The 21,878-nt window shown below is 38.4% G+C and overlaps 3 protein-coding genes and 1 long non-coding RNA gene across 11 annotated transcripts in view; 3 read left to right on the forward strand and 1 right to left on the reverse strand.

Annotated features, from left to right (window-relative positions):
- LOC113577882 overlaps window positions 1-1,829 on the forward strand; it is a 5,040-nt gene extending 3,211 nt beyond the window's left edge. For all 4 annotated transcript variants that reach the window (XR_004776745.1, XR_004776746.1, XR_003410687.2 and 1 more), the window contains exon 3: window positions 1,203-1,829. This is a non-coding gene — a long non-coding RNA (uncharacterized LOC113577882). The remainder of the gene's footprint in view (window positions 1-1,202) is intronic.
- Window positions 1,830-3,833: 2,004 nt separating this feature from the next.
- On the forward strand, window positions 3,834-8,009 carry drd4b (dopamine receptor D4b). The gene is made up of 4 exons (XM_027012235.2): window positions 3,834-4,076; window positions 4,743-4,855; window positions 5,162-5,733; window positions 7,807-8,009. Exons 1-4 carry the CDS (start codon window positions 3,834-3,836, stop codon window positions 8,007-8,009), a joined length of 1,131 nt encoding a protein of 376 aa, XP_026868036.2.
- Window positions 8,010-11,646: 3,637 nt separating this feature from the next.
- Window positions 11,647-14,827, reverse strand: sirt3 (sirtuin 3). 5 transcript variants are annotated; one of them, XM_035527310.1, is made up of 9 exons: window positions 14,805-14,827; window positions 14,510-14,637; window positions 14,278-14,376; window positions 14,027-14,197; window positions 13,696-13,928; window positions 13,481-13,581; window positions 13,177-13,338; window positions 12,654-12,866; window positions 11,647-12,362 (listed from the first exon to the last, which is right to left on the reverse strand). In XM_035527310.1, the coding sequence occupies exons 3-9, from the start codon at window positions 14,292-14,294 to the stop codon at window positions 12,339-12,341; spliced, it is 921 nt and encodes a 306-aa protein (XP_035383203.1). In that variant the 5' UTR covers window positions 14,295-14,376; window positions 14,510-14,637; window positions 14,805-14,827; the 3' UTR covers window positions 11,647-12,338. The 5 variants fall into 5 exon arrangements, with proteins under 5 accessions (XP_035383203.1, XP_035383201.1, XP_026867373.2 ...); XM_035527308.1 differs by lacking the exon at window positions 14,805-14,827 and adding an exon at window positions 14,778-14,801; XM_027011572.2 differs by lacking the exon at window positions 14,805-14,827 and having other exon boundaries at window positions 13,177-13,223; window positions 13,299-13,338; window positions 14,510-14,787.
- A 417-nt stretch (window positions 14,828-15,244) lies between these two features.
- LOC113578388 (26S proteasome non-ATPase regulatory subunit 13-like) lies at window positions 15,245-21,553 on the forward strand. Its single transcript, XM_027011601.2, has 13 exons — window positions 15,245-15,479; window positions 15,764-15,842; window positions 15,925-15,959; window positions 16,059-16,114; window positions 16,458-16,501; window positions 16,585-16,671; window positions 17,596-17,767; window positions 17,921-18,000; window positions 18,555-18,680; window positions 18,843-18,905; window positions 19,440-19,520; window positions 19,700-19,816; window positions 19,922-21,553. Exons 1-13 carry the CDS (start codon window positions 15,379-15,381, stop codon window positions 20,015-20,017), a joined length of 1,137 nt encoding a protein of 378 aa, XP_026867402.2. The 5' UTR covers window positions 15,245-15,378; the 3' UTR covers window positions 20,018-21,553.
- The last annotated feature ends 325 nt before the right edge of the window (window positions 21,554-21,878 follow it).

The following is a 21,878-nucleotide window of genomic DNA, read 5'->3' on the forward strand; positions in this document are numbered from 1 at the left end:
TGTGCCCGAGTGCCGAAGGGCGAGGGGCAGAACGCACAGACTTCATCGACGTGTACAAACATTTATTGATACATAAAGACAATGGCACTCGCATTAAACAAAAACGATGAACACGAATACATTTAACAATGACAACGTTAACATTAACCTCAACATGCTACATCAACAATGACCAACAACACTGCACACAATGACCAAGGTTTAAATACACAAAGACAAAATGAGGTGCAGGTGTGTGCAGGCGTGGCCACAAACAAAGATCCTCCCACTGCACGTGGCGAGCCAAACCACGTGGCGAGCCAAACCACATGACTCGCGAGAGGCGAGCATTCCATGACAATATCCAAGTCTGTGAAAATGTCCTCACTCAGTTGTTGGTTACTTTGTTGGATTTGCACCTGTGCAGGTACTGATTTAAATTACATCATTTATTCTACAGCAATGATCACCAGATCAATCATTCCCTGGTTCTGAGGACACCGTAGCAAAAGCAAATGTAGGCAGTGTATTGTCACACCTTCCTGTGCTCACAGAAGCCACATCTGTACTCCAATCTTGGACAAAATCTGAAAACACGAGCTAAAGCCATTCAAGTCACACTTTCTTTTGAATCATTGCATTCTGTTTGAGGGTGGCTGAAACTCTGAGATACCAAGGATTTAATAATGGCTTAACCGCGTTCGCCCTGTAAGACTCTTAGTGTTGAAGTTGCCAGCAGCCTTTATCTGCATTTATCTGCCATAAATCCATTAGAGAAGCTTATTCAAAGAAGCTTTCACTTCTAAATGTTAGCAGCACTACTGCTGACCCAGAGTCACCACTATTATACCAATAGAACAACAATAGAAGTAGTTTGCTACAGTTGTTCATTTGAGATAAAGAAAGACACTATGGTAGCGCACTGTTTGAAACTTTACTTAAGAGAAAAGTCAAAAGATCTTTTATTTTTCATATTTTATTGAGTGGAAGCAACACTCACGGTTTTGGACAGTTTTGCAGCGGATTCAGAAAATCACAAGGTCCCCAACATCTATTACTGTGGTACGACCTAAATGCAACACATACCACTGCTAGCACTGCACTCACTTGTGACACCTATATATAACTGGAAAAAACACACAAAATTATGCAGCTACTCATTATCAAGGTCCTACAACAGAAAGATATTTCGCTATTTATGGCAACTTTATTTATTTTCCTAGATATGTTTGTCGGACCATCTAGAAGTTGTCACGGTTGGTCGGCCAGCTAGCAGGATGGACACGCCCACTCCTGCTAGGGATCACACCCCTTACCTGCCCCGCCCACAATGTCCTGAGTATTGATTATGTTCACCTGTTGCTTAATTGCTTTCTACCCTTACATAAACCCACAGATCCCAGGAGACAGGGCTGCACATTAGTGGACCTTCGACACCACAGAAGCCCTATTTTTGAAGTGTACACTGTATTTGTATAGTTCTCTAATTCACATGTATTGTCTATATTTTCCTGCTCTGAAGAAACACTTTGACGCACCAAACGTATACAGTCCAGCAAAACTAAACTTGCCTCATCTTGTCAGTAGGTGGCTGAATATAAAAATACTCTTCCACCAAAGTTGATACCTTTCACACTGAATTGATCATTAAGCCAACAAATTATAGAGAATTTACCGGCTGTTGTTATTTTTGCAGACTGATGATATACTGCCGTGGACATTTTTGTAGACTGGTGATACGGCCAGTGAAATCATGTTTAATATTTTGTATTGAGTTCCTAATTTAAAGGGGATATGGCTGCAAAGGTGAAGTTGTATTTAAAAGGTCAAAGAATAAAGGCTTCCTATCACTCCTGTATGTTTCATCTGTGTCCTTTTAATTCAGCTTCTGCAGAAGGGTTTATGTGTGTTACCAAAAGGGACATATTTGTACAGACGCACTCTTAGTTAAACTCCAAAAATACGCTCAAAATGGATTCTGACAATGGAGACCAGCACTGACAATGAGACAAAATCCCAGCCGGAGCATCTAACTGAACCTCTTATCACAGAAGCTGTAACTTGAGTTATTATGTATGGTCATTATTCTGCACCAGCTGACACAGAAAATGCTGCATTGAACTTTAATCCACTGATCCCCACGGAGGAAGTTCAACATGCTGAAAAAGTAGACCTACCCTACTGATGCTCTCCATTCTATAACAGTGCTCTTTTCTGTCCTTTAATATGAACCACACATGCACCTATGTGACAGTGGCACTGAAGTTCCGGTTGATTAAACTGGGATCAGCCAAGTATGCTGATCCAGTCGACAGATGCAGACGCAGCAATCACTTCCCCCCCGACTCCCAGAGGCAGTGAAACCTGTGATGGCAGTTTCAGAAATGGCAAAATGAAATAGATCAGGAGTAAGAGTTTTAAACATCCTGTCTGAACAGGAGAGAGCTGTGGTGCTGTGGTTCGATTTCAGAAGGTATGTCTCAATCTCCTTGTGCTACTTTTGGAGCAAAGAGGAAAGAGGACCAAGCACATGTCTGACTGCATGTGATAAAATTAAAATGGATTAATCACCATCATAATCATCATCATCATCATCGTCATCATCATCATCTCTCAAGGAGTAGAGTAAAAGGAGGACCTGATCATTACATCTCCTTCTTTTAGATGTAAAATGGAATTCACAATGTTCTGGCAGACAGTGTCATTAGCGGCTGTTGGTCTTGAACACTTATCTCCCTCAGACCCTGGGCAAGTCTTTTTGAGAGAATATTCTGCTGGTTTCTGAATCACACTGTTGAGAACTCCCAGAGCAAGTGATGTTTATCTGATGAGAGCCAGAGCAATAGCCACGTATTGAGCCATCTGAGAGTACAACTCAAGTAGCATTCCAAATTGTTTAGTAACTGTACAAAGTAATACAAGATTGATGCATACAAGATTGCATACCATTCAAGAGTACTTCATTTTCAAAAAAGTTTGTTAGATTCATAATTACATCATCATCATAATAATAATAATTACATTTTAAAAGATTTTGTTCCAGTTTTGAAACAAGCTTATTTTCTGTTTATTTTAAGTGGACCCACTCACCAGATGATAAAAATGCTAAAAATGCGAAGCCATGTGCAAACAAATATCTGGGGCAAATCAGAAGCCAAGTTCTCTATACACCAAAATGTATTTCCATTTTATTCCATGGAAATCATTCATCACACCTGATTCACTACAAACCCAAGAACCCAACAACAAATCACATTCCACAGTACCCATAATCTACACAGACAGGATATGAAAGGAGAAAGGAGAAAGTTCTGGATGTAGAAGTCTTAATTTTTTACATAACTGTAGCTGCCAGACTGCCAGGTGAAAACATACAGATGTAAGACCACCAACGTCATCATCACTGTCATCATCCCACGATGACAATGTTCACTAAATGATGCCTCCCCCGCTGCGCACTGCTGAACAGCCTCCAGTAGGCGACCTGAGAGCACCCTAAAGACTAAAGGGAATGGATTTCTACAGTAACACCGTGAGGACATGATTCTGTGGGTACACTGAAGGCTGTTTTTGTCAGCGTCAGGGAAAAAATCAATAGTCCAGAGATACAGTTTGAAAAGGAACGTTGATGGTGAGTTTTCTAGATTCCCGGACTTGAAGATTTGGGAATTAGGAACCGGAGGTCGGGGCTGGGACGCATGAAAAGCAGACCGAGAGGGACAACTTTTCCAAAAATGGATCAGAGTTGTTTTTACAAATAGGGAGTTTATAAACTTTTTTTTATTATCAAGAAGCCAATCCGGGAAGACCGAGGTTGTGGAGAAAGTTATCTACGAGGGAGACTTCGTGTAACAATGTTCGGAAATATTACCGATTTCAACAGCACTGTCCCGCTGGTTATCAGTGATTACAATTTTCCTGCTCTCATATTTGGGATATTACTGATTATAGTTATCATCTGTGGAAATGTACTCGTATGCCTTAGTGTTCATATAGAAAAAGCTTTGAAGACAACAACAAACTACTTCATTGTTAGTCTGGCTGTGGCGGATCTTCTGTTGGCAATATTAGTTTTACCTCTTTTTGTGTACGCAGAGGTAAGTAATCAAAGCTTGAGGTTTTGAGAAAATCGTGTGTATAAAAACGTTCACCTTAACATTGTATATGTATTTGTAATATGAGGAATATGCGGCAACTGTCAGTAATCCAAGTTTTATTAGGCTATTTGTAATCAACATCTCTTTCGTGTTACTGCATAACATGAAAAAATATAGCCTATATGAATTAGGAGTAACATGAAAAAACGCGATTTGGAGAAACATTTTATATTAATTACCCAAATCTTCAAGTACATGAGACTAATAATGATAAAGGAGCGTGATGGGAAACTCAGTCACTAGTGGACTTTTACACCTTACAATCTGTCATCCTGAATGAGGCGACTTGTCCGATCGTGTTAGTCTGAAGTTCCCACCACGGGTTGATTCTGCACAGCTTGTCTAGACTGATGACGGTTCCAGGTACGCTCAGTGAGACACGCGGTGGACAGTCTCCGGCTTACATTCAACACGTACCATTACTTATTCCACTGATGATGGCGAGTTTGTACAGGAAAATGAAGCAAATATATTAAAGGACACGAATGACACCGTTTGCGTTTGTAGTAGGCTATATATTATTTATTTGAAACGCCACCATAAGAATAATGTTTGAATAAGTATGGGTGCACGAGAATGAGTGATGTCCGACTGCGCTCTGTCTAGTTTCAGGGTGGCGTTTGGTCTTTAAACATGTTTCTCTGTGACGGGTTGATGGCTATGGATGTGATGCTTTGTACAGCGTCTATTTTCAACCTATGTGCAATCAGCGTCGACAGGTTCGCATTTTCAAAATATTCATATCTGTTTCTAAGAAGTATAGAAGTGTATTGTATTGGTGATCTGCCATATATCCGTATGAATATAAGTTTAATAAGCATTCAGATGCATGTATGTACATATGTGAAGTATATAGAATATGGTGTAATTTGCTTGCTCATTAGCTGTCATCTACTGCCCTGCAGAGTGTAGTTTAAACACTCTAGCTTTAATATCTCGATGCTACTGAAGACCTTGATGCAGCGTGGTAGATATAAACTCTGCAGGGAGTAGCTGTAGTAATTGTTCGTGGTACTCTGTGACAGGTTCATTGCAGTGACCGTCCCGCTTCATTACAGCCGAAAGCGTATTGACCACCGGCAGCTTTTCCTGCTGTCTGCCACCTGGCTCCTGGCCCTAGCAGTGGCCTTGCCAGTCATCTTTGGCATAAACAACGTCCCTCAGCGCGACCCGGCGGCATGCCAGCTGGAGGTCGACTCCTACGTGGTGTACTCGTCTGTCTGCTCCTTCTTCATCCCCTGCCCCATCATGCTGCTTCTCTACTGCGGCACGTTCCGAGGCCTGCGTCGGTGGGAGGAGGTACGCAGGGCCAAGCTGAGGAGCAGTATCCTGCCTTGCCGCCAGCTCCAGTACGCTGCCGCTCTGCAGGCCCCCGGGTCTCTCCTGCCCTGCGTCATGGAGCAGGACCTGGCCCAGACCACCTCAGATCAGCTGGACGGTGACATGCAGCCCAGCTGCCCGTTGCCGCCAAAGTACAGCAACAGCCCAATTAGAACACTGACCTATGCAGAGATTCAGAGCGCAGGCCAAAAGAGGAAGAGGGCTAAAATCAACAGCAGAGAGAGGAAAGCCATGGGGCTCCTGCCTGTTATTGTGGGTGAGTGTTAAATTCAAGATTAAAGGAGCTGGACTCAATTTTGAAGTTCTTGCTAACTTCCTCTAGACTTAGACTCTAGACTTAGATTCGAGGTGTAGACTCTAGACTTAGATTCGAGGTGTAGACTCTAGACTTAGATTCGAGGTGTAGACTCTAGACTTAGACTCTAGACTTAGACTCTAGACTTAGATTCGAGGTGTAGACTCTAGACTTAGATTTGAGGTGTAGACTCTAGACTTAGATTCGAGGTGTAGACTCTAGACTTAGATTCGAGGTGTAGACTCTAGACTTAGACTCTAGACTTAGACTCTAGACTTAGATTCGAGGTGTAGACTCTAGACTTAGATTCGAGGTGTAGACTCTAGACTTAGATTCGAGGTGTAGACTCTAGACTTAGATTTGAGGTGTAGACTCTAGACTTAGATTCGAGGTGTAGACTCTAGACTTAGATTCGAGGTGTAGACTCTAGACTTAGACTCTAGACTTAGACTCTAGACTTAGATTCGAGGTGTAGACTCTAGACTTAGACTCTAGACTTAGATTCGAGGTGTAGACTCTAGACTTAGACTCTAGACTTAGATTCGAGGTGTAGACTCTAGACTTAGACTCTAGACTTAGACTCTAGACTTAGATTCGAGGTGTAGACTCTAGACTTAGCCACCAAAGGAGACCATCCGTTCCCTTAAATCCTATACCCTGCTTACAAGCCTTTTTTCAAAGCCCTCCAAAGACATGCACACCTAGTGCTTAGTTCACCCTTTTATGTGCTGTCTGCCTGTAATAAAAACCGAAAGACAGGTGGGCCTGCCTCCCTATACAGAAGTTTCTTGAATGGTTAATACAATACATTCTGAAAAAAAATAAAATATTGATGGCTGTAAGGGTGCAAAAACAGTTTAGACTAAATGTTCCTAAAATAAACCACTTGTATCAGCATATATTTTAATAAAATTAAGAATAATGCATTCCACTCTAATACTGCAGTATATTCCTGACATAAAAATAATGGTGTTTCACTATAGTGCTGTATTAAACCAAATACTCCTAAAGTTTTACAAAGGCGGTATAAGCTAAAGATTATTACACCCTTTAATGTCTAGGATTTATCTTGGAAATAAGATTTGAGTCATTTTTTAAATGTCAGCCAGATAGATTAAATTTTTTATGACTATAATTTTGAGTAGTCCCTTTCAATGTATGTTTTTTTTTTCACTAAAAAGAAAAACACAAATTAGTGTCTTTCTTAAAATCTTTGAAGTGCTCAATATCCCTTATTGCAGTATAACATAGAGTTGTGTATTTCATGTGTTATTGCTGAAAAGTCACAGTGTTTTTGTTAAAGGTTCACGCAGTCTGGTTAGAATTTTCAGCAATAATAGTGCTTAGGTTAAGAAGAACAACCAGTCACTTTGGAATTGTAATAACACGTAAACAGTATCATTTGTGTATCTGTTGTTGGAAATTTCTAACAAAAAAAAGTCTAAAATTTACATTCATAAACACATTCAGACATTGAGATTATACAATCAGCTCACAGTTTTCATGACATTTGTATAGACACAGGTTAATAAGGTTCATTTCTGTTATAAGGTTAATTGTTAATTAAGTGACGTGTTAAGTCATGTTGGGTGTGTTATGTTTAGGAAACAATAAAAGGTAGTGTAGCAGTCCTCCAGGAACAGGACTGGGTAACACTACCAGAGGTGTATAATGCAGACTTAATAACTGTGACGCCATCAGCATTACTGAATTATCCAAAGTATTCTGTGCAAACTGCCCACTGAGCTGTAATTCTTGTTCATTCACAGCCTTCTTATCTTTTGTAAGAAATGGAGGGCATGTTTTAATCTTAGCATATTGCCTTTTAGGAATAATTCAGATTCTCTCCTTTTTACTCCCATATTCTCAGTTATCTTAAAAGAGATATTTGAAATGCCTATAAGATATTTTGACAGTTCAGCGAAATTTGTGAACCCTATACACTCTAAGACCAGAACTGGTCTTAACAGTACTATCTGCTGGTAGAGGGCAGCGGTATTTGCGGTGAAGTATGTTCTTTTCCTATGACTACAGGTGCTTTCCTGCTCTGCTGGACCCCATTCTTTGTAGTTCACAGCACACGGGCTGTGTGTCAGACCTGCGCCATCTCGCCCCATCTCATGAGCACTGTGACGTGGCTGGGCTATGTGAACAGTGCACTCAACCCTGTCATCTACACAGTCTTCAACGCAGATTTCCGGAAGGTCTTCCACAAGTTCCTGCACAGCTGCTGCTAACAGCCACTGAGCCAAACAGACAAACAAGTGCTACAGAATAATCATATAGGATATACTTAAATACAGTGTATAACACACATTTGTAAGTGAATATATTATATATAGCAAGGTTGTTTTACTTATGGCATTTGTATTTTACGATTTTACTATTTTTTATATTATATATTTTGCAACAGCAAAATATATGTTTGGCAAAAATGTGCTTACTGGTGAATATTGTCCACATTTTATATTGAAACCATTGAAAGTAAAGGTTATGTACCTGTGTGCAGCTATTCTTATAATGAAATTAAAATTTTTTAAAGGCATTTTCCTTTACGGCATTTAGCTGATGCTTTTATCCAAAGCGACTTTTCACAAACACATCACATATGAGACAGTACATTTGAGAATGTACCGTTTTTTGAGCCATATTGAGCCATTTCTTAGTTCTAAATTCTAATCTGCTGTCTTGTTCCAAAATTTTATGTGATACTTTCTATCCCAGTTAAAGGAGCAATGTCATTTTTACCACCAAAAAGTATCAAACAATATTTATGAATGTGATTTTTTTTCTAGAAAGTGCAGATCAAATGCGATGAAGAATCAAATTGCTTTGTAGTCCTCAAATAAACCAGTTTATGCTCCATGGAGCTTGTCCCCCACATGGAGGTGGCCGTGTTCAAAAAGACATTTAGTATACAGTCGCTGAAGAATCCAGGCCACTAGGTGTCAGTATAATGACATAATCGAACATAATCCATAATCTGAAGAAGAATCGTTGGGAAAAAAAATGATTTATTTATCATTTATCGAAACATAACCTCAAAATTATGAACAAGCATTTTTAATCCCTTGTCCATCAGACCAGTATCCTGAATTTGTTGCACATTCTGACTTTGCAGTCAAACTCCAAAACTAATTGTTAACATTCGGTTAAAGTTTAGTTTGTTACACATGCACGTAACAAGGTGGAGATATTTTTCTTAAACTACAAAGGAGACCAGAAACACTTGTGAGATAGAGTTTATCTATAGCCTTTTTGAAACTTCAAGAGCCTAAACTGAGAAGTGGGAAGACTAAAGGCAAACATATAGATATTAAGAAAGTCCTGATCAGTTAAACATTGATTTGACTTTAATCATACAGGCAATGAAAATGTTAAAAATACATAAATAAATAAATAAATAAATAAATAAATAAATAAATAAATCAATAAATAAATAAATAAAATTTTAACTTGAAATTGCCAGTGTTGCAGTTCTGGAAAGGGCTGAAGATACATTATGAATGGACCAAAATATTACAAAATGTCTAATTAACTACTCTCTAAGCCTGAAGGATTTTACTAGCCTGAGATTCCCTGAAGAATAGATATGATAGAACACCATATTCTAATCTGTGCACACTGTATGTCAGTATGCAGAAGGCTCACATTTTATTTTTATAGCTAATATGTCTGTATAATCAGGTTTATCCCTGCCAGTCTCTTGAAAATTCAGGACAAAACATGACCATATCAATTTCCTGCATTTCCCTACATTTCAGAATTTCAGTTTCTTTAACATTTCTGCCAAAAGTATTAAAACTTGTGTTTTAAACCATTTAGTTATACTGTATTTTATCATCTGCTGCACTGAGTACATTATTTTAACTGCATTATTACTATGACATAACCTGAAAAATTCAAAGCTTGGGTGATTAAAATAATTAGTAAAATTATTTTAGTAAAATAATGGGCAGAATAAAAAGAAATATGTCCTGCTCAGATAAATAAGTCCTGCTCGAACTGTAAGCCACTCTGGAAAGAGTATCTGCTAAATGCCATAACTATAAATATTAATGTAAAAAGGCAGATAACCAAGCAAGAATGTATATAAATATTTATACTCATCTCCACTGATATTACAAACACCTTGTCTATACACAATGTTTGCGTAATTAGGACAACTATCTTATAGATGTATTTTTTAGTTCTAAAACTACAGACCAATGTTTACCTGCTGTCATTAACAAGGGTTGTCTATCACAAAGAACCATTGCCCGTTGGGTCTTTGCTGGCTGGCAGACTATTCTTAACACAACAGTAACATGGTAGTGATAGAAGTATATCTGTAACGTTGCCGCTGGCCCGAGTGCCAATGGGTGTGGAGCAGGATGCACAGACTCCCTCGATAAAGTGAAACATTTAACAAAAAACACAAACGACAATGGTGGCACTCACATACAACATTAATGACAGACATGACTTATATGTTTAACTAAACACAGGCTACAGTAACATTTAACAATGACTGCACACACGTTTTATGTACATCAGCAAACAAACTATGAGCAACAGGATGCACACACTAGCAGAGGTTTTACCTAATACATTCATGCCTCTACCAAAGTGGGTTGTGGATTATATATATATATATATATATATATATATATATATATATATATATATATATATATATAAATTTGGGCATTAGATGTTTCTTTGCATCTAAAACCACTATTTAAACACCAAGACAAAGACAGTTTCAGCACTAAAACACATGAAAAAAGAATTAAGCCTTTAGTATTAAGTCTTTCGATTGGACAGAGCCTTTACCTCAACATGGTTGAAGCTGAGTGGTATGAAAAAAACAAGAAGCAGCCAAAATCCAGCAAAGAAACTTGAAAGAATTCATGAAATCATCAGTACTTTTGTACAATAAACACACATACCTACAAATATGTATAATTCACCATGAACCCATCCTCACTTTTGTATAATACTGTATATAAATACATATATAGAGAGAGGTAGCATAAAGTGTGGTGTAGTACTTTTCCATAAAAACAGGATTGCTTCGGACAGAGGTCCTTCATATGCCATGCAAGCAAAGGACTTCATTCATTCACAATACCATGTGTATACGAGTTTGTATGAGAGACACAGTCTGAGTTGAACTAAGGTGAGAAGAAAGCAGTTATCATGCTGTTATCATTCATTAAGAATGAATACTTGGAAGAATTCTGTCACTTCATGGTAGTCTTGCAAACATCTGCAAACACAGTCTTCATTCCCCAATACCTTGTTTGTCATTCATATACCCAATTCAGGTACTACTAAAGGGTTAAGACGATATCAGCACAAAATAATCAGGAATTTGGGTCATGAAGTGTTGATGAATTTTTGTAACAGGTTGTCACAACATTCTAGGCTTCCTCCAGAAGCCAAGGTACTGTCAAGACCAAAATCTACTGAAACTGGAGATAGAAGTGACATAATGGAAGTGAACTAGACGGTGAATTAAACAAACTTTCCTTACTCACCTTTGTGTATATCTCAGAAGAATTACAAGGCAATATATTTCTTTGCAGGACAATTTAACCAGCAAGAAACTATTTTCCTCACACCTGTTGAAGGCGACTGGCCACAGTACTCCTGACATCCTGCTGCCATTGAGACAGTGGTGACCATGGGGCTGTGTCTTCCTGCACTGGTAGATGCTCTTCTCTGCCTGATTAAGTACATTTGAGCAGAAGGATTACAAAATTGGTTCAGGTGGTTTAGGTTTGTCACCTGGAGATGGACATTCATTTACACATAAGAAATTGATGGAAAAAAAATCTGTGCTGAGATACCTTGAACACCAATAAAGTGCATGCAACACATAATAGCATATTACTGTAAAGGAGTAAAATTTTAATTCCTTAATGAGAGTTTATTGACATTGATTAGCTCCACCTAGAAGTGGAGCTTTATTATGGACATAATGCTTGTTATGATCTTCCATGGAACACTGGAAGGTTTGATTTTATCCCTCTTCTGACTGCAATCAAAGTATAGTATTTAATGAATAAGTTATTGAAATTATCAAGAAACTACATGATAATGTTCAATGCCTTTACCTTTAAAATAGCAATGAAAATCATCTGTAAAGAATATCACATTTAATAATTCATTGTTTATGACTCAGTTGTAAATTACTATTATTTAAAATTGAAGAAGGATGTGCTATCAGACACATTCAAAACATCAGAGAGCTTTCAAAGTGCTGACATGAAAAGCCTATATCATAAAACACCAACCACAAAACCACTAAAGACAAAGTATCAGAGGCTAAAATTAAACTCATCCAATGGACTAATTAGGGAATTAAGGATTCCCCAATAAGCTTGAGGCTGTGAAGCAACCACTGCAGTAAGAGTCTCAGAGCACTGCAGCCCTCACAGTGTAGCCTCACTCCCAGTTCCTCTGTGCCCACTCACAAGCCAGTGGGCCATGCCAGGGCACTGTGGCTCGAGCTATGACATCACACGGCTGTGTGGTAAGAGGAAGAGTCCTGCAGTGAAGCTTGCCTCAAATCTCACTGCTCATGCATCACTTTTCCTGGAAGCCTACAGAAGGGGATGGGGGGAAAAAGGTTTTTGCAGAAAGTTGGAACACCACGCAGTTAAATTCCACAAACGTTTTTATCCAGTCACGGTGCTTTCTTTTGTTTTATTTTAATTGACACAATCTTAACAAATGCAAGGATGTGCTCTAAGAATACGATCATTTTGAAACAAACCTAAAGCCAAGCAATTCAAAGTGATTAAATGTTGGTATTCTGTTTATCTCATATTTAATGTAAGTACACAAGTTCATAACACTTGGATATATAACAAACATATGTGATTATAACTAACCTTCTGAGTTTCAGCAGCCATAAGTGCCTCCAGCTCAGACATCCAACCCAGGGCCTCTGCCAGCTTCCTTACCCCACTCACCACATCTCCTAGCTCAGCCACGTCATTGTGCCGTGGAGACCCACAGGCAAAAGGCCCAACCGGATCACGATTTATCAGGAGGCGAGGAACAGAACCACGCACAGTTCCAGCCAAGCTGGCAAAGGGCTCTACCTGCAGAGGCCCAGTCAGAAAATTACAGCCAGTAAGATGCAGCTCAACTGTGACACTTGTTGGCAAAACTGATTAACAACCGTTCCTGTCTGTCCCTAAAATGATCCTTTACTGATAATTACTGATAATTACTGATAATTCTCTTGCATGGAAAAAGAAATTAATTCTTCATACATTGGCCTAAATATATAGCTTTAGCCCAGGGCCTAGACAAGAGACAAGGAAATTGCACCTCACTTTTAAACAGAACTGCACAAATTTGCAAATAATGTGAAGTCTACTTACCTAATGCAATATAGGGTTCTCTCACCTCTAAAGATGTTCCCATTACAATTAGTAGGTCTGTCATTGGGAAGTCTGTGAGATACAGAAAAAAGTGCTGAGGCAGTTCTTCACCAAAGAATACGATGTCAGGCTTAATGACTCCCTTACAGTGAGGGCAATTAGGCACTGTTCCATCCATTATGTCATTCTGGGAAAGACAAAATCAATTAAGCACTAAACAGTTTCTCTCTATAAATATGTAAAAAGCAAATAAAAGAACGTCATTTGGCATGAACTCAGCCTGAATCACACGATCGTTCGTTTCTGGGGTGTAGACAAAGGACACATACTCGCAGCTCTTCTCCTTTGTAGTCCCTGCGACAAACCATACAAGTGGCTGTGGCAAACGTCCCATGTGCCTCCACCAACATCTTAGGTGGAATACCTGCCACTTGAATATGTGTAGAAACACAAGAGCAATTGAAGAGTATAAATCAGTTCTATATGTGGCATGTATACTCTGTCTCATTTTGCCAGTTCACAGAGCAAGAGACCCAGTACTCACTCCGTTCCAGCCCATCTATGTTCTGAGTGTACATCCGGAGTAGCTGGCCCTTGTCATGAAGTAAGCGGATGAAGTAGTGTGTCAGGTTTGGCTGGTAATTACCAGGATACAACTCCTTTGCCAAGGCAAAGAAGGGTTTGGGGTTGTAGTGGAAATAGTTGATTTCAAAGATAGCCTCAGCGTAAGGCAGGTTGTACTGCTGGAGGTTGTCGTACAAACCACTTCCAGGTGACCTGTTTGAAAAAAGGAAGTTTGGGGTTTTCTACTCTGAAACCAACGTCAACAAATTCCTAGGATGTGGTGCTGGTAAAATTCCGATAGCATTTCCTACCTGAAATCTGGAATTCCACTCGGAGTACTGATTCCTGCTCCTGCCATCACAGTTATTCTTTTGTATTGTCGTTCTCTAATACTTTTCGCAATATCCTCTAACGTCTGCTGCGGGGCACTGCCACCTCCACCAAAAAGCCCGCTGTTTTCATAGCATTTATGTAAGGTTCTCCTATAAGAACAATATAAGAATCGTTTAGAGAACATGCATGAGATGGGGTACCATTTACTACACTACAAACGTATACTTACTGGCAGCAAAAAAACATGGTGGTGAAGGTTCTCTCTGTTTCTGAGCATGTGCAAATTTTTGTGAGACCTGCTGACTGGCATAATATGTCCTTGATAGACCTGCAAGGTAGTTATAGATATATATTAAGAAAATACTAACTATGAAGCAAATTCAATTCTAATTGAGCGTCATTGAGTATTATACAATAAAGATTATGAGCCAAACCAAAGTGGTTTTTAGATTAACAGATACCTCGACGAAACGAAGTCGCTGGTTTCGGACACCCTAAGACGTGTGAGGTCCGTGTTACTCTGTACCGTTTTATGGAGCTACCTCCGACGTCTCCTCCGCTGGTTTTGACAATTCTAGTGAAATAGCGTCTAGGTAAAGTCAGCAAAGCGGTCATGTTATTTGTTTAATGAGACTGACGCTGACTGGCAGTCTACTTTCTGAAACACTTCTAGAACAGGAAAACTTATACAGAGTTCGTCTTACAAATAAATTCACCCAATTTCAGTACCCCATGTAAATACAAATACTATCGTACGATATCGTAGTCGTTCCAGTGACGTAGACTGACGCAACACCGTAATAGCCTGTAAGTATTAAAAATGATCTAAGCAGGAATGTAGAGATTGCAACAGTTTCTTCCCCAATAAGCAAAAGGCTACGTGTTTCATCATCTATAAAGTTAAAAGCATGCAATTTAAATGTATACTAAGAAATAACCGTGTTTCGCTGTTGTATGTGTGCTACTATTATGATGCTTTAGGTAGAAAGAACAAATCTCGTTGAATGAAATACCGTGTTTTTTGGTATACTATACAATATAAACGGAAGTGGCGATTGATTTATACATTTTTTTATACATGTTATTTACTAAAAATCAAAAACAAATTAATAAAATGAGCCAGACAGTAATGTTAAAACCTACGGCTTTTCACGTCGAATCTGACGAGTGACTTTTATTTTCAAATTTAAGCTCCGCACCATGCCGGAAGTTGCTTGAGTGCTGCAGGATTCGTGTTACACGGACGGCGAGAAGTGTGTGTGTGCGGTGCCTAACGTTGCATGTCCTCTGCGCCAGCAGTACTGGCTAATTAATACAAGACGGATTCAAGATGAAAGACGTGCCAGGGTATCTCTGCTTTCAGCAAAGGAAAAGTTCCACCCCTGAAATGGCGGCAGAGTGGCATGCGCTTGAAGATTTGTACAACAAAAAGTAAGTTGCGTTATGTGCTGCCTGCCAGCTTATGTTACTTAACGTTAACCCTCTTTACACAAACGTGTCCTTCTTCATGGTTTAGCAGTTTGTATGGGTGGTTACTGGTCAACAGACTGTCCTCGTCCCGCCGTCTGAGGCTAATGGATGCAGAGGTTTTTTTTTTTGAGGGGGGATTGCATGTAACGTTGTGTTATGCATAGCTAAATACATTATGTTTAATTGAGGGGAAATGAGTTAAAATTCGGAGATCGTGTTGGCAGTATGGCATTTTTAATTCTCAGACTGTGGCATCAGTTGACTCTGAAGATGACGGAGTTTGTCAAGGACCCTTACTTTAAAAGTGGCGACAGCCTCATCCAGGTGAGTGGTAACCTGGTAGCTCCCGTGTGAGAGTCGTTTATGTTCACCATCATCTAATTCGCGGCCTTTTCTCTGTCTCCAGCTCTATGACAACTTTCTGAGTGATTTTGAGCACAGGTATACCAAATGTCTAATAGATTTAATATAGTGATTTTTAACAGTTTTTATTTGTCTGTTCAATTAATTGGTGGTGATAACCCCTGTTGGTGTTTCTAGGATCAATCCACTATCTCTGGTGGAAATTATTCTCTATGTTATCAGACAAATATCAGGTAAGTAACTATAATACACATGAGCCAACCATTTGTAAACCTTAAAGGGGACAAAGGGTGGTTATCGCAGTTGTTATTTTATTTTGTAGAGGTCCATATAATTTTTAAAGTGGAACCACAAATTACTGAGCAGCCGTAACAGGGCTCACAGGTTTTCTTGCTGCTTAAAAAACCCCGAAAACACCCCAGTCAGATTGTAGCATTCTATTCTAGTTTGAGATTGCTTTATTTTCCCAGAAAACTAAAATGAGATGGAGGCTAAATGAAATAGCGTCCACCAGAGTAATTGTAGCTATGCTATAACTGATCACCATGGCTCATTATAGACTTCATCTTCTGGCAGATCCGAATGATGCGATCACCTTTCTTGAGAAAACTAAAGAAAAGGTATGTGACAGACAAGATAAATTCTCACATGACTGTGGGATTTTCAGAGCGTTCCTGTTTCCTAAGTCCTATTGTGTAAACAGGTAAAGAGCAACGAGGAGGCTGTCATCTTGTGCAAAACATCTATAGGGAGTCTGAAATTAGAGATCAGTGACCTCGCTGCAACAAAGGTAAACTAACAAAGCTCAGAAACTCGTAGAATAATAAAATGAGTCCAGGTTGGTGAGTAAATCTGAATTTGGATGCATGCTTAAGGGTCCAACCATTAATGATGATTAATTTGTTCTAACTGCATTATCCCACATATATAGGACTTAATGTCAAAGCAGATGTTCAGATTTTATTAGGTCAATGACTGAAATATCTTATTGCTCTGTTGTTTTTATTCCACACTACTGCCTTTTTTTATGGGATTTTTTAACATATTGTTTTCTTGTCACCTTTATCTTTTCTGAGGCCTCGGTTGATTTTGCCAGCCTTGTGCCCTGATGACCAGAGGGGAATAGTAATCCTTTAACAGTATCTCATTATATTATATATTATTTTGGTAGGACACCTTAAAAACCATTTAAAAAAGCTTTTGGAATATTGAAAATGGCATTAAATGTTTCCAGTGAGGTCAATATGGGAATGTATATTTGTATTTTATCTGAGTAAATGTTGAATATATGAAAGGCAGTGTTTACCTTATTGTGACAACTCTTGCTGTCTTCTTTTTTGGATGTCTTAGTTTTTAAAATAGTACTAGTAGTGGTATTGGTTAACCTTTTGTCAAAATAATAATACTGATTATCAAAAGGGCACAGCAAGGGAAAACAAATACATGAAATTTTAGATTTTGGTCTTTTATTATTAAAAATTGTGCAATGATATTACACATCAATTTTTTTTTATCACCTATAGCATGTTAAGCATGGTTCTGTATGTATTTAATACATATCCTGTCATTGGGGAAATATTGCTCTGCATGTTTTGCATAGCCCTTTATTTACATTTCAGTTGGATGCATCCGGTGATGCTTTGCAGATAACATGATTTTGTAAATAAAATCCCTTTTCACAGTCGGTTATTGAATTAGATTTTGTGGTTTGCAGAAATTGATCGAGGAGGTTGAAGAGATGCTGAATAATCTGCCTGGTGTAACATCAGTTCATGGGCGCTTCTATGATTTGTCCAGCAAGTACTATCGGTTTGTTGGAGACCATGCGTTATACTACAAGGACGCCCTACGCTATCTTGGCTGTGTAGAAGTGAAAGATTTGTGTGGTATAATATGCAGTCTTTTTTTTTTTTTTTATATGTCTATATTTTGTTTGATGTTGATTTGTACATGAATATTTCAATTTCCCAGACTCTTGTCTTTTTGTGTTCTCCTTGCCCTCACAAAGTAAGGTGACTGATTTGTTTCTATGTTGTTAGAAACAGAGAAACAGGAGAGAGCCTTTACTCTGGGACTAGCAGGACTGCTAGGAGAGGGGGTTTACAATTTTGGAGAACTTGTAAGTCTCTTCTGCTTTCACAACACATCTGTTTTAGGCAGTATGTTTGGGGCAGTGGTAGCTCTGTGGTTAAGGTACTTGACTTGTAGTCAGATGGTTCCTGGTTCAAGCCCCGCAACTGCCAGGTTGCCACTGTTGGGCAACCCTCAATTGGTCAAGTTGTACTCAGTCATAATTGTAAGTCACTTTGGATAAGCGTCAGCTAAATGTAAATATTTGGAAGTTATCATACTGACTGGTATTGCAAATACTGTTATTTCAGAATGCCAATGCTCTTAGCAATAATGTGCTGTAAGCATCGTGACCAACCTCAACCATTTCCAAATGAATTTTTTGATGGTGTTGGTTCATTTATGGTATTCATAAAATTTAAATTATTGAACAATTTAGGTAAAAATTAAGGTCTTAATTGTGCCACATCAAGGGGTCATAAATGTAATTTTGATATATTGCTGGGCATATCGCAATATGCCATAATCCATATTGTGCAACCCTACTAAATGCCAAATCCTTTTGTTATATCAGTGTATAATGTAAGCATATTTCTTTATCAGCTGATGCACCCAGTTCTGGAGTCTTTGAGAAATACGGACAAGCAGTGGCTTATTGATACCCTCTATGCTTTTAATAGTGGCAATGTTGTCAAGTTCCAAGCCTTGAAGTCAGCCTGGGGCCAGCAGGTAAGGTTTCACATTCTCCAGAAGTTTGAAATGTTAAAAATGTACAGTGGTTATTTGGATCAACATTATAGGTGTACAGGCAAAGAGATCTTGTATTTTGTGGAGCTTGTCCAAATAGATTTTATCTCAAGTAACGGATGAGGACATATCTGTTCATTACAGCCAGATCTAGCAGCTCATGAGCCCAAACTGATGCAAAAGATCCAGCTGCTTTGTGTGATGGAGGCAAGTGTTTGTTCTTCAATTTCTTTTTTCTTTTTTTCGTAACATTCCCTGTTTTAAAGCCTAACACCAGCTAACTGCCTGCCTTTGTGCTGCTGTTTATTGCATAAAAACTGCTAGTAAAGGAATTCTAGAAAAAGCAGTGTTCAATCATTAAGCAAAATTAGTGGCAAATCATGGCATGGACTGGCAGAAATGTCTGAGAAGTGACTCACACTCCATTGCCTTTTATTCTTTATCCTGTCTCTTAAAAATTGTTCAAAAATACTTTGGTACTGTCAGAACTCAGGAAATGCTGACCTGTGCCCCAATAACTCTCCCAATAAAAATAAACGTTGACATCTTCCCATACTGTTAACAGCCATTGACAACAAATAAGAATGTTCTAGCTGGCCAGCTTCAACAACCATGTGCATTGTATAATCATGTTTCATGTTAGCTTCACAGTTAGCTGGTGCTAGAGTACCCTTTAATATGCTGGATATACTTCACAACTGAGTAAATCTATAACTTGCATAATTTCTTATTCTTCCTTAGATGACTTTTACACGACCTGCCAATAATAGACAGTTGACGTTCCAAGAAATAGCACAGAGTGCACATATCCCAGTGAATGAGGTGATCTGTGCTTTCATCTCAAATTCTGTCCATCAATTGATTTAGTATAATTTTACATACATATATGACCGTATGTAAACTGAGCATTGGCACTTAATCTAAATCACATTTAATCATCCTCTGTGTCCTCTCCCATAGTCCTACATATATTTTTAAGTTCACATTTTCCACATGTGCAGGTGGAACTGCTCGTGATGAAGGCGCTCTCTGTTGGCTTGATAAAGGGTAGCATCGATGAGGTGGACCAGACTGTTCACATGACATGGGTTCAGCCAAGAGTTCTGGATCTAATCCAGGTAGAACTTTTCATGACACTTACTAAGATTGCGGATCCGAATGCTTTCTCTGCTTTGCTAACATGTTTGAATGTGATGTGACTAAGCCGACTTTATTTCAATTAGATTAAAGGTATGAATGACCGTCTGGAATTGTGGTGCAAAGATGTGAAAAATATGGCAGTGTTGGTGGAGCAGCAAGCCCAGGACATCCTCACTTAGAGCAACTTGCCAGTCCTTCAGATCTTACATGTCTACCATTCCCTTTACTGTTTACCCAGTGTTTCATGATGTTTACAACTTACATTTTCAATGTGGAGTTACCTTTGTTTGTATTAATGACTGGTATCTGTTAATATAAGTTAATGTTTTGGGTTTTTTTGTTTTTTTTTCCACTGGTTTACTGTGCTGATTGATCTTTTGTGTTGTTTTGTTATTTTTTCCTAGAAGAAAATGACTTGAGATTCCTTTAATGTGTTTTGCCTTTTTTTTCATAAAACGGGTCCTCATATTTCACACAATATTTTGGGTTTAACCTGGATTAGAGAAGAAGCCATATTTATGATTTTTACTTTAAGTAAACAGCTACTTTGAAAACAGTTCTTTCACTACTTTCTAGTAGGGTTGACTGACTAAGATGACATGCATAATTTCACATATAAATATCTGAGAAGCATATATGCTGTATGTATTATAATGAACTGTTATGCCTATTTGAGGTCATTGGGTGAGTCAAAAGTGTACCTCCATGTACAGCTGTTGGGAAAATCTTGCATTTCTCAAGAGCTGTAAAGTGACATACTTCAAGGTCACACCATCTGCTCTATTATCATCTTTATTTTTCATTCACTGAGTTACAAAACTATGAAACAATGAAAACCGTTGGCATGGTGAATTAGGAATTTAACCTCAGCTGTGTATCCTACCAGTGTGGTGGTTAAAGTATGTTACAGGGCTGCAAAGTGAATTACTAAGTAAATCATATTTTTAAAATATTCATAATGTTACGTGCTGGGCTGCACATATAACAGCAGCTCTATTAGCTTAATATTTGTAAGCAGATTGTAATAATGAAACTACTACAGTTGAAACGTTTGCTGGATTCACATGTTTGCATGCAAATTTTAAATTGGTAACTTAACATATTAAACAATTTTAGCTGGTGAGCTTTAAGTTATTAAACCAACCTGCTTTAGTAGACGTAGGAGAGCAGAGAATTCTCTAAATGTGTAGAGATGCTTGCCAATCTAGGTGTGTATATTTTACTGTGTCTTCCTGGTGGTTGACATGTAATGTGTGAAAATTCTCAGCTACACAGATAAGATCTGACTAAAATGAAGAAAAGATGGTTTCCAAAGAGTAAACTTTTAGGTCTACTTTCACCTTCTACTATTAAAGCATTAGACCACACTAAAACCATGGCCCACCTAAACATTTCACCTCTAAGCTGTGAAAGTAGAAATCTTGTTGAGAAAAATATTTTTGTTTTCTGATTGTGGAACTAATGACAATACAGCTAATGTCACTCAGATAATTGCTGGAGAAATGTTTCTTCTGTGTTTGCTGTTTTGTTATTCAATGACCACATTTGTTTACATTACTCGCAGTGTACACAATACTTTCAACAACTCTCAAAGTTAGTTTTGTCAAGTTGGCACCTTAATTTAAAGCATTAAAGTTGTATCAACAAAGATAGTTATTCCAAAGAGGTGTACTCTGTACTATGATTAGAGGTAATAAATGTCTTAAGCAATGTCATGTTTATGGATTTCCTGGGAAAGACTAAAGAATGACATTTTGTCAGTTATGTCAGAGGTAGATGTCAGTCAATGTTTTGTTGGGGTTTTTTTTTTGGGGGGGGGGTGATCTTTAAAGCATTATAGCCTACCTGAATTGCTAAAACATCTCAGAATTTGCATTTTGTTTACCAGCAGACATAGAATATGTTTTTCTATATTTGTACATAGTATCTAAATGTACATTTTGGTTGATCTGTCTTTAATGTTTGCTATTGCAGGTTTCTAATTGTGGACATTGTGGGGTATTTTGTGAGTGTGTGTGCTTTGAGTGTCTGTGAAATCAT

The sequence above is a fragment of the Electrophorus electricus genome, chromosome 1 (genome assembly GCF_013358815.1).
Source record: "Electrophorus electricus isolate fEleEle1 chromosome 1, fEleEle1.pri, whole genome shotgun sequence".
Lineage (NCBI taxonomy): Eukaryota > Metazoa > Chordata > Actinopteri > Gymnotiformes > Gymnotidae > Electrophorus > Electrophorus electricus.

Coding starts and splice junctions, on each gene's coding strand:
- drd4b (XM_027012235.2), top strand. CDS start 3,834: ATGTTCGGAAATATTACCGATTTCAACAGCACTGTCCCGCTGGTTATC. Junction 4,077..4,742: donor CTCTTTTTGTGTACGCAGAG/GTAAGTAATCAA, acceptor CGCTCTGTCTAG/TTTCAGGGTGGCGTTTGGTC. Junction 5,734..7,806: donor GCTCCTGCCTGTTATTGTGG/GTGAGTGTTAAA, acceptor CTATGACTACAG/GTGCTTTCCTGCTCTGCTGG.
- sirt3 (XM_035527310.1), bottom strand. Junction 13,929..14,026: donor AGTGGAATTCCAGATTTCAG/GTAGGAAATGCT, acceptor TTTTTCAAACAG/GTCACCTGGAAGTGGTTTGT. Junction 13,339..13,480: donor ACAAAGGAGAAGAGCTGCGA/GTATGTGTCCTT, acceptor TGTCTTTCCCAG/AATGACATAATGGATGGAAC.
- LOC113578388 (XM_027011601.2), top strand. CDS start 15,379: ATGAAAGACGTGCCAGGGTATCTCTGCTTTCAGCAAAGGAAAAGTTCC. Junction 16,672..17,595: donor GTGACCTCGCTGCAACAAAG/GTAAACTAACAA, acceptor TGTGGTTTGCAG/AAATTGATCGAGGAGGTTGA. Junction 18,906..19,439: donor AGCTGCTTTGTGTGATGGAG/GCAAGTGTTTGT, acceptor ATTCTTCCTTAG/ATGACTTTTACACGACCTGC.